At 41.2% G+C, this 13,778-nt stretch overlaps 1 protein-coding gene and 1 long non-coding RNA gene across 3 annotated transcripts in view; one reads left to right on the forward strand and one right to left on the reverse strand.

Annotated features, from left to right (window-relative positions):
• Positions 1-1,198, reverse strand: part of pes (pescadillo) — a 44,721-nt gene extending 43,523 nt beyond the window's left edge. Inside the window, exons 1-2 of one of the 2 annotated variants that reach the window (XM_048611542.1) lie at positions 1,072-1,198; positions 267-346 (exon numbers count right to left, since the gene is read on the reverse strand). Coding sequence is in view for 1 of the 2 variants with exons in the window: in XM_020512553.2 (XP_020368142.1) it covers positions 267-346; positions 836-859 (104 nt within the window). In the remaining variant the exon portion in view is untranslated. Of the gene's footprint in view, positions 1-266; positions 347-835; positions 962-1,071 lie in introns of those variants that run through there. The other variant, XM_020512553.2, reaches the window with a different exon arrangement.
• LOC125485951 overlaps positions 1,100-13,778 on the forward strand; it is a 36,303-nt gene continuing 23,624 nt past the window's right edge. Inside the window, exons 1-2 of the long non-coding RNA XR_007264674.1 lie at positions 1,100-1,216; positions 1,717-1,837. This is a non-coding gene — a long non-coding RNA (uncharacterized LOC125485951). The remainder of the gene's footprint in view (positions 1,217-1,716; positions 1,838-13,778) is intronic.

Consider the following 13,778-nt stretch of genomic DNA (forward strand, 5'->3'; position numbering starts at 1 on the left):
ATTGGCCTATCCTTTCCTTTTTTCTGCCTCCCTTCCTTCTTGAATAGTGGGATTATGCTTCCATCTTTCCAGTTCTGATGTAACCTTTCCAGAATCTAGCAAATCTTGTAAAATGAACATCAACGCATCCATTACCTTGGTAGCCACCTCTTTTAAAGACCCTAAAATGGAGTTCATCAGGAAATATTTAACGTAATTTTCTCGATAACATTCACCCTCGTCTAAACGCATAACTTGCTCGACACATTTAATAAACATGATTTTACCTGAAATCTGCAAGACTAAGTTGCAACTTCTTCCTGGCTTTATTTCTAGTAATGTAGTTTGTGGCAGCTCCTCTTTCGTACTGGCGAAAAAGAAAGTATTTTAGTTTTCAGCAAAAGAAAAATCTCAATTTTGAGCATCAGTACAGCAGCCGCACTGTAGACAGTATTTCAATTGGGGAAGGACAGAAGCTGTAAGAATGGCACAGTTACTGAGTACGAAGGCAGAGGGCACAGTGGGGAGATTTACACAGTGGGGTTGGGGGGGCATGGGTGGGGATTACTGGTTACTAGGCAGTAGGAGGGGGTGGCTTACTGGTTACCAGGCAATGGAGGGGAGGGGAGTTTATTGGTTACCAGGCAATGGGGGGGGAGAAGGGTTTCTAGTTACCAGGTAGTGGGAGGAGGGGGGGTTACTAGACTAGCTGCTAGGTCCAGGCCCGAGGCTGCCATTGGAAAAAGTCGCATTCGTAAAGCAGCCGAATCGCTAAAGGCAGAGCGGACGGCAGAACTGTAAGAGATTTTTACACAACAATTCCCGGCCCGTTACCCTCTCCTCCCAAGCCCCGCACCTTTTTTTTCTCCAGTCCACCCATCTCCAACAACTCCCTCCGCACATGGACAACCAGGAAAGACCCCCAGAACCTCGTCAGAGCTGGCTACCCCACGCCGTACTAAATAGGCACAAGTTCCGCATTCAGAAATAACGTTGCAAATTTACCTAAACAACTTTTTTTCATATAAAAATAAAACAGTGCATTGAGAAGTCAGAACTTTCAGGAATTAATTACAGGCATTTCATGGATACCTGAGTATGGCCCAGCGGGTGCCTTCCCTGTTTCAGGGAGGGGGAGGAGTCTGGTTTTTTTTTCTCTGGAGCAGGTCGTGTAGTTGAGATATTCAAAATGTTGAAGCAATTCCTTAAAGCAGATAGGCAGACGTTATTTTCTCTGGTGGGTAAATATATAATTTAATGGTTAATTAATGGACACTGTGGGTAGCTTCTTTTGTTATACGGGGTTTCTCAGGGCAGTGTCCTAGACACAACCATGTCCAGCTGCTTCACTAATGACCTTCCCTCCATCATAAAGTTAAAAGTTGAGATGTTCACCAATCACTGCACAGTGTTCAGCGCCGTTTGCGACTTCCTAGACACTGAATGTTCAAATACAAGAAGATCTGGCCCTATCCAGGCTTGGGCAAGTGACATTTGTGCTACACAAATACCAGACTATGACCATTGCCAATAAGAAATGATCTAGCCGCCGACCTTTGATGGTATTACTATCACTAAATCCCCCACTATCAACATCCTGGGGGTTACCATTGACCAGAAACTCAACTGGATTTGCCACATAAACACAGTGGTGGTCAAGAGCAGGTCAGAAGCTCAGAGTTCTGCGGCGAGTAATCATCTCCTGACTCATCAAAGTGTGTCTACTATCTCCAACAGGTATTCTATGAATGAAACAATTGATCAGCAGAGTTGGGGTCATTGGTGTCATGCTAATGGAACTGTTGTCAGGCTTTGGTGCTATAAATTGTCCATGTACCTACATGTCATACTTTCTGAGGTAAGGATGCTGGTTTGTTACTGAAAATCTCTACTCTATCCCTGTACTCCCTTTTTTTTGTATTTGTTCATGGAATTGGATGTCATTGGCTGGGCCAGCATTTATTTCCCATCCCTAACTGCCCTGGAGAAGCTGGTGGTGAGCTGCAGTCATTGGTGCATAGTGACACCCATAATGATATTACAATGGAACAGTGAAAGAGTTCCCAGGTCTTCACAGTGTGTTGCTTGGAGGGGAATTTGCAGGTGGTGCTGTTCCCACATATCTGCTGCCCTTTTCCTTCCTGGTGATAAGAGGTCATAGATTTGGAAGGTGCTATTGGGAAAGTATTGGTAAGTTACTGCAGTGTATCTTGCAGGTGGCACATACTGTTGCAGCTGTGCATTAAGTGGTGAAGGGAGTGAATGTTGAAGGTGGGTTGGGCACTAGTATTGCTGGCTGCCATGTGCTGATTGGCATTAAGCTTCTTGAATTTTGTTGGAGCTGCACTCATCCAAAAAAGTGGAGAGTATGCCATCACACTGTTGACTTGCGTCATGCAGTTAGTAGACAGGCTTTGAAAAGGCAGGAGGTGAGTCGTTCGTCACAGACTACCTAACCACTGACCTCCTCTTGTAGATACAGTATTTATATGGCTGGGCTAATTCAGTTTCTGGTCAATGATAACCCCAAGAATGTTGATAGGATATCAGCGTTGGTAGTGTCATTGAACATCAGGGAGTGATGGTTAGATCTGTTCTTGTTATAGATGGTCATTGCCTGGCACTTGTATGGCATAAGTGTTACTTTCCACTCATCAACCCAACTCTGGATGTTGTCCAGGTGTTGCCGCACATGGACACAAACTGCTTCGATACCTGAGAAGTCACATTCGATATAATTTGTTGGGTGTTCTAAGTTAACTCTCAACTGTTGTCTGAAATGGCCTAGCAAGCCACTCTGTTCAAAAGTAATTGGGAACGCATATCAAGAGAGGAGAGCCTCTTAAGGATCAAAGAGGTTGTCTTTGTGTTGAACTGCAGGAGATGGGAGAGATATTAAATGAATATTTTGCATCCGTTTTTACTGTGGAGAAAGAAATGAGGCTAGAGAACTCAGGAAAATAAATATTAATGTTTTGAAAACAGTTTACATTACAAAAGAGGAAGTCTTGGAGGTCTTACAAAATATAAAGGTGGATAAATCTCCAGGATCTGATCTAGTATATCCCAGGACTTTGTGGGACGTTAGAGAAGAAATTGTCGGGACCCTAGGAGAAATATTTCTATCATCTATAACTGACTGGAGAGTGGTTAATGTTGTGCCTCTGCTTAAGAAAGGACGTAAGGAGAAGCTTGGGAGCTGTAGACCTGTAAGTCTGACTTTGTGGTGGAAAAGTTGTTGGAAGTGATTCTGAAACATAGCATTTGGAGAAGCAAGGAATGATTAAGATAGTCAGCATGGTTTTGTACGAGGGAAATTGTGTCTCACTAATTTGATTGAGCTTTTTGAGGAAGTAACCAAGAAGATTGACGAGGTCAGAACTTTAGAAAAGCCTTTGACAAGGTTCCACATAGTAGACTAATTGCTAAAGTCAGATCACATGGGTTTCAGGGTGAGCTTGCCAATTGGATGCAAAATTGCCTTAACAACAGGAGACAGAGTGATGGTGGAGGGTTGTTTTTCAGACTGGTGACCTGTGACCAATGATGTTCCACGGGGATCTGTACTGGGTCCACTTTTGTTTGTCATTTATATGTGAATATGTTATTTAGATGCAAATACAGAAAGCATGTTTAGTAGGTTTGTGGATGAGACTAAGATTGGTGGTATAGTGGACAGTGAAGAAGGTTATCTAGGATTACAAACAGATTTTGATCAGTTGGATCAATGTGCTGAAGAGTGGCAGATGGAGTTTAAGTTGGATAAATGCAAGGTATTACATTTTGGAAAAACAAACAAAGACCAGAATTATACAATTAAAAGTAGGGCCTTGGGCACTGTTGTAGAACAGAGAGACCAAGGGGTTCAGGTACATAATCCTTTGAAGTTTAGATCACATATAGATAAAGTGGTTAATAAGGCATTTCGCATGCATGCCTTCATTGCTGAGATCTTTGAGTGTAGGAATTGCGATGTCATGTTGAGGTTTTATAGTTCGTTGGTGAGGCCTCTTCTGGAGTATTGTGTCCAGTTCTGGTCGCCCTGTTATAGGAAGGATATTATTAAGCTGGAGAGGGTTCAGAAGAGATTTATTAGAATGCTGCTGGGAATGGAGCGTTTGAGTTATAAGGAGAGGCTGAATAGGCTAAAACTTTTTCACTGGAGCGTAGGAGGTTGAGAGGTGACCTTATAGAAGTTTATAAAATAACGAGGGTATAGATATGGTGAATAGCAAGTGTCTTTTCCTTAGTGTGGGGGATTTCAAGACTAGGAGGCATATTTTTAAGGTGAGAGGAGAAAGATTCAAAGAGGATAGGAGGGACTTTTTTTTTTTACACAGAGTGGTTTGTGTGTGGAATGAACTTCCAGAGGAAATGGTGTTTGCAGTTATAGTGTTTAAACAAGTACATGAATAAGAAATGTTTGGAGGGATATGGGCCAAGCGCAGGCAGGTGGGACTAGTTTAGTTTGGGATTATGGTCGGCATGGACTGTTTGGAATGAAGGGTCTGTTTCTATGCTGTGTGACGGAATAGTCCCCACTTGCCAAGATGGGTGCAGCTGTAACTCAAGAAGCTTGACACTATCTAAAACAAAACAGCCCACTTGATTGGCACTACATAAACAAGTATCCACACCCTCCACCACTGACGCTCAGTAGCAGTAGTGTTTACTGTCTACAAGATGTACCGCAGAAATTCACAAAAGATCCTCAAACAACTCCTTCATAGCCCACCACCACTTGCATCTAGAAGGACAAGGGCAGCAGATGCATGGGAACACCACCACCTGCAAGTTTCCCTCTAAGCCATTCACCATCCTGACTTTGAAATATATCGCTGTTCCTTCACTGTCACTGGATTGAAATTCTGTAATTTCCTCCCGAAGGGTATTGTGGGTCAACCTACAGCATGTGGACTGCAGCAGTTCAAGAAAGCAGCTCATCACTGCCTTCTCAAAGGCAACTAGAAAAGGGCAATAAAATGCTGGCCAGCCAATGATGCCCATGTCCCACAAGTGAACATAAAAAAAAAATCAGTGACACTTTTGGTGTTGAGGGAAAATCAGTGAAATGAACATGCTGATAATACTGGGGCACTGTTCTGAGATATAAAAGACAAGTTGAATCATTAAGTGTCGTTGACAAGTTTTCCTGGTGTTCGCTTCTACGCCTCAAGACCCTTCATGTTAGCAGCTGTTTTAAACGTTGTTTTCCACATAACATCCTGCTTAGCATTAACTTTGGAGAATGAATCAAAAATACCTGCCATTTACTGAGCTATGTACATTTAGTAAACTGTTGAATGATACCATGCTGTTTGTTTGAATTGGCATTGGAAGGCACTGGGACAGATTTTTAAAATTCTTTCATGGGATGTGAGAGCATCTGGCACCGTCAGTAGTTGCTGTCCATTGCTAACTGCCCTTGAAAATGGTGCTAAACTGCCTTCTTATGCTGCAGCCAAGGTGATTATATTTTCAAAAGCCTAAAGGCAGGCCTCTGCGATGATTGAAATGTTGGGTAAGCAATGGAAGGAACATGGGGGGACGGGCCATTGATAGTAGGTGATCATATGATGACATCTCCCAGAATATATCCAGCTGAGTTTTGCCTAAGCAATCAAGTCATTCTAAAATTTACTAAAAGACTGATTGTGCCATTGAGTTGTCTGCTATAAACACACTTCTCTGGAGACCAAGGGTGATGGCACGGGATCATTCTAATCTGTAAAGTGATTGATTGGTGAAGGTGATATCCAAAGTCAGTTGGATTATTAAGGAGAAGGGTGGAGATGCGGAGTCATGATGGAACACCTTCAACAGGTTGGAATGAGCAGCAACTGTTTTGGTATCAGAAGAGCCAAGTAAATGGCAGGGTGCAGCATTAAACATATGAACAAGAAGCAGGAATAGACAATTCAGCCTTGCCATTTAAGAAGATCACGGCTGATATGATTGTAACATTAAATCCACATTCTCACCTCCCCCTGTTAACCTATTACCCTCTTGCTTATCAAGAATCTCTCAATCTTTGGGTTAAAACTATCCAAACAATCTGCTTCCAACTCCTTTTCAAGAACAATTCTGGTCACTCTTCTTTCGGAAGGATGCTGCTAAACTTGAAAGGTTGCAGAAAAGATTTACAAGGATGGTGCCGGGACTGGAGGGTTAGACCTAAAGGGAGAGGCTGAATGAGCTGGGACTATTTTCCCTGGAGTGTAGGAGGCTGAGGTGTAATCTTATAGAGGTTTATATAATCACAAGGGGCATGGATAGGGTGAATAGCCAAGGTCTTTTTCTGGAGTCCAAAACGAGAGGGCATAGGTTTAAGGTGAGAGGGAAAAGATTCAAAAAGGACCTGAGGAGAAACATTTTCACGCAGAGGGTGGTACGTATATAGAGCAAGCTACCAGAGGAAGTGATGGAGGCAGGTACAATTACAACATTTAACAGGCATCTGGATGGGCACATGGATAGGAAAGGTTTCGAGGGATATGGGCCAAATGCTGGTAAATGGGATTAGATCAGATTGGATGTCTGGTTGATGCAGATGAGTTGGATCGATGGGACTGTTTCTGTGCCGTATAACTCTATGATTCTAAGAAAGGTCCAAAGGTGGACAGCTCTCTGTGTGAAACAAAAAAATTCTCGTTAGTTTAAAATGAGTGATTTCTTTTTAAATAGTAACCCCTGATTATAAATTCCCCACTGGAAAAAACCTTTCCACATCTATTTTGTCAAGGACTACATATTTCTTCAAGTCATCTTTTATTCTTTTACACTCCAGATACAAGCCTAAAAAGAACAAGCAGCCCATTTCAAATATTAGTCTGATAAATATCCTCCAACTGCTTCCTTCCTTAAATAAAGTGACCAATACTACTCGCAATATTCCAGATGTGGTCTCTCTAGTGCCCTGTATAATGGAAGCATAACTTGTTTATTCAATTCCCCTCAAAAAAAGATAATATCCTATGAGCTTTGCTAATTACTTGCTATACCTTCATACTAGCTTTTTCTGATGCATGCACCAAGACACCGAGTTCCCTCTACATCTTAGAGCTCTGCAATATCTCACCATTTAGATAATGTGCTTTCTTACATTCTTCTTCCAAACTATGCATCTATGTGTATATTTTTGTAGCTTCCCTGCAGCTTCCTCACAACTTATGTCAAACATCGTCCTTTTCATACAAAGCTTTTGCATGCATTATGATTTACACCATAAGTTCCCAATGTTGCCTCCAATGCACACCATATTCATGCATTAGCACTTTAACTCATGCCAGCCTGTTAATGGTAAGTGTGCATATTGTCACTGTCATTGCCTATTAATTTGAGTTTTGTTTCTTCACCAGGGAGTGTCATTCCTGTGTCACTTATTATAGCTGTTATAACTGGTATTCTTTGATATCTGTAGGAGGGGTGCTGTTGATCTGTGCAGTTGATAAGTTCACATCTTCCTAGTTGGCCCTTTGCAGCGAAGGAACAGCTTCTGTTGTGTGAACGTGCCTGTGGCTGTAACAAGATATCTGGTCATTCTTTTCCACCATGTATGACAACTCTATGTAGGTCCCAAATTGTCATTTGGGCTGACACCTGTTGAGAGCAGTAAAGGATCTGTATCCTGACTAGCTGTCCAACACTCACCGCAGACAATGGTTTGGCAGTTTTGTTAATTTAAATTTGGATTTCTGCCATTTCTTCTTGACTTTGTCAGACAACTGTTGCAACTTCAGGCTTCAAGAGCTCTTTTGCTAATGAAACAGTAGATTTAGTATGGTTTCATATATGTCTTCAGTAGGTATGTTTCTCCACTTGTGGATTTCCTGGTATTATATATTTTCTGGATTTGCTTGATTTTGCTATGATTCATAGAGTCATAGAATCATATAGCATGGAAACAGAACCTTCAATCCAACTAGTCCACACCGACCATGTTCCCAAACTAAAGTGGTCCCACTTGCCTGTGTTTGGGCCGCATCCCTCCAAACCTTTCCTATTCATGTACTTGTTCAAATGTCTTTTAAATGTTTTCACTGTACCTGCATCCACCACTTCCTCTGCCAGTTCATGCCACATGCAAACCACTCTCTGTAAAGGAGTTGCCCCTCATGTCCTTTTTAAATCTTTCTCATCTCATCTTAAAAATATGCCCCGAGTTTTGAACTCCCCCACCCTAGAGAAAAGACCTTTGATATTCACCTTATCTATGCCCCTCATGATTTTATAAACCTTTATAACGTCAACCATCAAAGTCCTATGCCCCAGTGGAAAAACTCCTAGCTTATCCAGCCTCTCCTTATAACACAAACCTTCCATTCCCAGCAACATCCTGATAAATCTTTTCTAAACCCTCTCCTAGTTAATAATATGCTTCCTATAGCAGGGTGACCAGAACTGTATACTACTCTAGAAGAGGCCTCGCCAACATCCTGTACAACCTCAACATGACATTCCAACTCCTATACTGAAAGGGCTGACCAATGTGGGCAAGGGCAAGTGTGCTAAACACCTTCTTAACCGCTCTGTCTACATGTGAAGCAAATTTCAAAGAATTGTGTACCTGAACCCCTAGGTCTGTCTGTTTGACAATGCTACCCAGAGCCCTAACATTAATTGTATAGGTCCTGCCCTTGTTTGTTTTATTAAAACACAATACTTCGCATCTGTCCAAATTAAACTCCATCTGCTACTCCTCAGCCAATTGATGAATTGATCAAGGTTTCTGTAATCTTAGATAACCTTCTTCATCAATTTTGGTGTCATCTGCAAACTTACTAACCATGTCTCCTAAGTTCTCATCCAAATGTTTTATATAAATGACAAACAAAAGTGGACCCAGTACCGATCCCTGTAGATCACTGCTGGTCACAGGCCTCCGCCATCACCCTCTGGGTTAAAAGACAAATATACAAGTCTTGGCAGACACTTAGGGAATTATTTCATAAGTCTCAACAAATATATATTCTGTTGAGGAACAGCAATATTATGAGAAGGATGCACCATCTACAGCTAATGGAGGAAGTTCAGGATGATATCAAATTGAAAGAAAACACATCCATTGCTGCAAAGATTAGAGGTAGTCTAGAAAATTGGGAAAATTTTAGAAATCAACAAAGGATGATAAAAAATGACAGAAATTAGAATATGTGAGAAAACTAGCCAGAAGTTTAAAAACAGGCAGTAAAAGCTTCTGTAAGTATACAGAAGGTAAGAACATCACAAGAGTAAATGTTACCTGTTTAAAGGACAGAGACGTTGAACAAGTAGTTTGTAGCTGTCTTCACAGTAGAAGGCGTGGAAAGCAAGCCAAGAACAGTAGAAAATCAAGAGGCAAAAGAGAGGAATGAAGGGACTTAAAACAATCATGATCACTAGATCACAATTACTGAGTAAACTAATAGGACTAAAGCCTGTCAAATCTCCTGGACCTCATAGCATCCTGCTTAGAGGAAGTGACTTCAAAGATAGTGATGCATTAGTTGTATTCTTCAAAAATTTGCTGGATTCTCGAAAGGTCTGAGCAGACTCTAAAGCTATAAATGTAATACCACCATTCAAGAAAGGAGGGAGACTGAAAGAAGGAAACTATAAGTCATTTAATCCAACATTGGGAAAATGTGAGAGTCCATTATTAAGGAGGTAATAGCTGGACATTTAGAAAATCATAATACAAAATTCTGTTGACATTGCCAGATTGTGAGGTCTGTAAGAACGTAAAAGTAGGGTGGATAAACATAAACCAAAGTGGTGTATTCGAATTTCAAAAAAGTCATTCAACATTAAAAGTTACTGTACAAGATAAGAGATCATGATCCTGGGGTGAATATTAGCATGGATTGAGAATTGACAGAAAACAGAATCCATGTTACATGGTCATTTTCAGATTGGCAAACTGTAACTAATGGAATGCCACAAGGATCAGTTCTGGCACCTCACAATTTACAATCTATATTAATGACTTGGATGAAGGTACATACTGTATTATAATTTGCAAAGAATACAAAGATAGGCAGAAAAGCACTCTGTGCAGACAATATAAAGAGCCTTCATAGAGATATATTCATAGATTGATAGAATGAGCAAAATGTTGGGAGATGGAGTATAATATCGGAAACTGCAAGGTTGTCCATTTTGGCAGGAAGAATAGAAAAACAACATTTATTTAGGTGGAGAGCAACTGAAGAATGTAGCTGTACAAAAAAAAAATCTGTTTCCTTGTACATGAATTACAAAATGTTAGCATACATGTATTTTAGCTTAGAATGAGTAATTAACCCAGTGAAACTAGTTGGAAATGTAAACTGTGAGGAATTCATAGGAACAGAGGAGGCCATTCAGCCCTTTGAGCCAATTCCGTCATTTCATACAATCAGGGCTAATTGAACATTCAATGCCTTTTAACTACATTGTCCCTATAACCCTTTATGCTACAATTTCTACTTTAAACACAATCAAACACTACAATTCCACATCCTTCTGAGATAGAAGATTCCAAAGAACTCACTCACCAGCCTTGGAGTAAAAAAGACACCTCATCTCAGTGCTAAATGGCATTCCCCTTATTTTGAAATTGTACCCCTTACTTACTTTACTTGCATCCAACTTTCTTTTCCAATTCACTTTGTGGTATGTGAGTGTCGCTGGCTGGCCAACATTTCTTACCCATCCCGAGCTGCCCTTGAGAAGGTGGTGGTGAGCGGCCTTCTTGAACTGCTACAGTTCTCTTGCTGTGGGTTGACCCTTTTAGGGAGGGAATTTCAGGATTTTGACCTAGCAACAGTGAAGGAATGGTGATATATTTCCAAGTCAGGATGGTGAGTGGCTTGGAGGGGAACTTGGAGGTGGTGTCTGATGCCCTTGTCCCTCTAGATGGAAGTGATCGTGAGTTTGGAAGGTGCTGTCTGAGGATCTTTGGTGAATTTCTGCAGTGCGTCTTGCAGATAGTGCACACTGCTGCTACTGCGCATCAGTGGTGGAGGGAGAGTGGATGCTTGTGGATGTAGTGCCAATCAAGCAGGCTGTTTTGTCTTGGATGGTGTCAAGCTTCTTGAGTGTTGTTGGGGCTGCACTTATCCAGGCAAGTGGGGAGTATTTCATCACACTCCTGACTTGTGCCTTGTAGATGGTGGACAGGCTTTGAGGAATCAGGAGGTGAGTTACTTGCCACAGTATTCCTAGCTTCTGGCCTGCTCTTGTAGCCACTGTGTTTATGTGGAGTCCAGTTGAGTTTCTGGTCAATGATAATTCCAGGATGTTGGTAGTAGGGGATTCAGTGATAGTAACACCATTGAATGCCAAGGGGTGGTGGTTAGATTGTCTCTGTCTCTTATTGGTGATGGTCATAGCCTGGCATTTGTGTGGTGTGAATGTCACTTGCCACTTGTCAACCCAAGGCTGGATATTGTCCAGATCTTGTTGCATTTGAACATGGACTGCTTCAGTATGTGAGGAGACACGAATGGTGCTGAAGATTGTGCAATCATCAGCAAACATCCCCACTTCTGATCTAATGATAGAGGGAAGGTCATTGATGAAGCAGCTGAAGATGGTTGGGCCGAGGACACTACCCTGAGGAACTCCAGAGATGTCCTGGAGCTGAGATGATTGACCTCCAACAACCTCAAGGGCTATCCCACTCACCTCACCTCTGGAATTCAGCTGTGGAATTTTGTCTACCCCTTTAAGTATTTGAAGGGGTTTCAATGAGATCATCTCTCATTCTTTGAAAGTCTGGAGAACACAGACCATGTTTGCGCAATTTCTTTATAAGATAGTCCCACCATCCTGGGAATCAGACTGGTGAACCTTTGTTGCATTCCTTCTTTAGTTGGGGCGAGCCTGGTCACATTGGCTGGTAGCTCTTAAGGGCAGGATGTTCAGTTACTGAGGGGTGGAAATCCGATCCTCAAGGCTGCCTGATATGCGTTTTGCCTACAGGATAGCCTTGCTGAACATCAGCAGACTGTTGGTCTGTACTAATTTTCTTTCTCTCTGATTGCAATGTTTAGCTTCATATTGAGGGAAGGATATGCTTGGAGGTGGTACAGGGAAAGTTCTCTGGGATGAGTGGGTTGTTCTGTGATGAAAGGCTGAATAAATTGGGCCTATATTTTCTGGTGTTTAGAGGAATGAGAAGCAATCTCATTGGAGCACAAGATTCTAAAGGGACTTGACAGTGTAGATGCTGAGAGATTATTTCTGCTGATCATGAAATCTAAAACACAGGAGGCACAGTCTAAGATAAGATAAATAATTATTTCACCCGAAGCATTGTGCATCATTGGAATTCTGCATTCTCAGAGGTTTGTAAATGTTCCAGCATTGAATACATCGAAAACTGGGATAGACAAATTTTTGGTCTTTCAGGGAATCAAAGAATATGGGAAGCAGATAGGAAAATGAAGTTGAAGCCAAAGTTGTATTGAATGGTATTGTTTATTCCTGCCCCTGTTTCTTTCCTGCAGTCTTGAACTTTGCAGAGATTCTTTGCAGCTGTATGTAAGCTATACTGCATAGGGCTGTCAGGCTGTAGTCCCTAAACAATATTGTTAATCACTAAGATATTATGACAACATTTCAATTTTCAGGATTATTTTTCTGATTCATAAATTTCTAAATTAAGTTAATTCCTAGCAACACATTATATGGAAATTTCCCAGCAGTGGGCTGTATCTAATTTATTTAATCTATCGAAATAATTGAATAACCATAGTTTAAACCTCCAAGGGAATAAAAAAATGAAAAATTTCCTTGACTTCTGATAATAAATAGACAAAAACACCTAGATATCAAACAGGACAGTAGCCAGTCGAACATGTTAATGCATTCAATTTGTGGATCAAATGGAATCAAGCCCAAACAAGTACATAAATGCATGTTGGATATGGTTCCAAGTGATATAAATGATATATTACAGAAATAATTAAGAGTAGTGAATGTACTGATAAAGTAGATTGAAATGTGGAGGCCTGAATACAATTACAAGCAATAATGCATCACGGATGATTGGATCAGATAACATTAATAGGTCTTTCAAGTTTCGTTCTCTTAATTTACATTACCTGAATCCCATGATCTATTACCGCTCGTAAATTCTCTTGGATTACATGTATGTCAAGCACTACATTTTTAAATACTTTAGTTTAGACGTTATATCACACATAGAACAATTACAGAAAATGAAAATAGACTTAATTTTGCTGGTAGTTTTCATCTTAAAATATTGATAAAAGCTTAAACACAGAACTGTGGATGCTGGAAATCTGAAATGAAAACACAGAGTGCTGGACCAAACGGCAGTTCTGGCAGTATCTGTTGAGAGAACAACAGAATTCATGTTTTGAGTCCAGTGATCCAAAACTGATCAAAGGTCACTGGATTCGAACCGTTAACTCTGTTTTTTTCTCTCAACAGATGCTGCCAGAACTGCTGCGTTTCTCCAGCACTCACTGTTGAACAATCTTTTATCAAGTCATAAACACAATTTGTACAATACCAGAGATAACAAGGTGCAGAGCTGGATGAACACAGCAGGCTGAGCAGGAAAGCTGACGTTTCGGGTCTAGACCCTTCTTCAGAAATGGGGGAGGGGAAAGGGGGGTTCTGAAATAAATAGGGAGAGAGGGGGAGGCGGATAGAAGATGGATAGAGGAGAAGATAGGTGGAGAGGAGACAGACAGGTCAAAGAGGCGGGAATGGAGCCAGTAAAGGTGAGTGTAGGTGGGGAGTTAAGGAGGGGATAAGTCAGTCCAGGGAGGACGGACAGGTCAAGGGGGCTGGATGATTTTAGTAGG

This window comes from Rhincodon typus, chromosome 24, assembly GCF_021869965.1.
Source record: "Rhincodon typus isolate 14 chromosome 24, sRhiTyp1.1, whole genome shotgun sequence".
NCBI classification, from domain to species: domain Eukaryota; kingdom Metazoa; phylum Chordata; class Chondrichthyes; order Orectolobiformes; family Rhincodontidae; genus Rhincodon; species Rhincodon typus.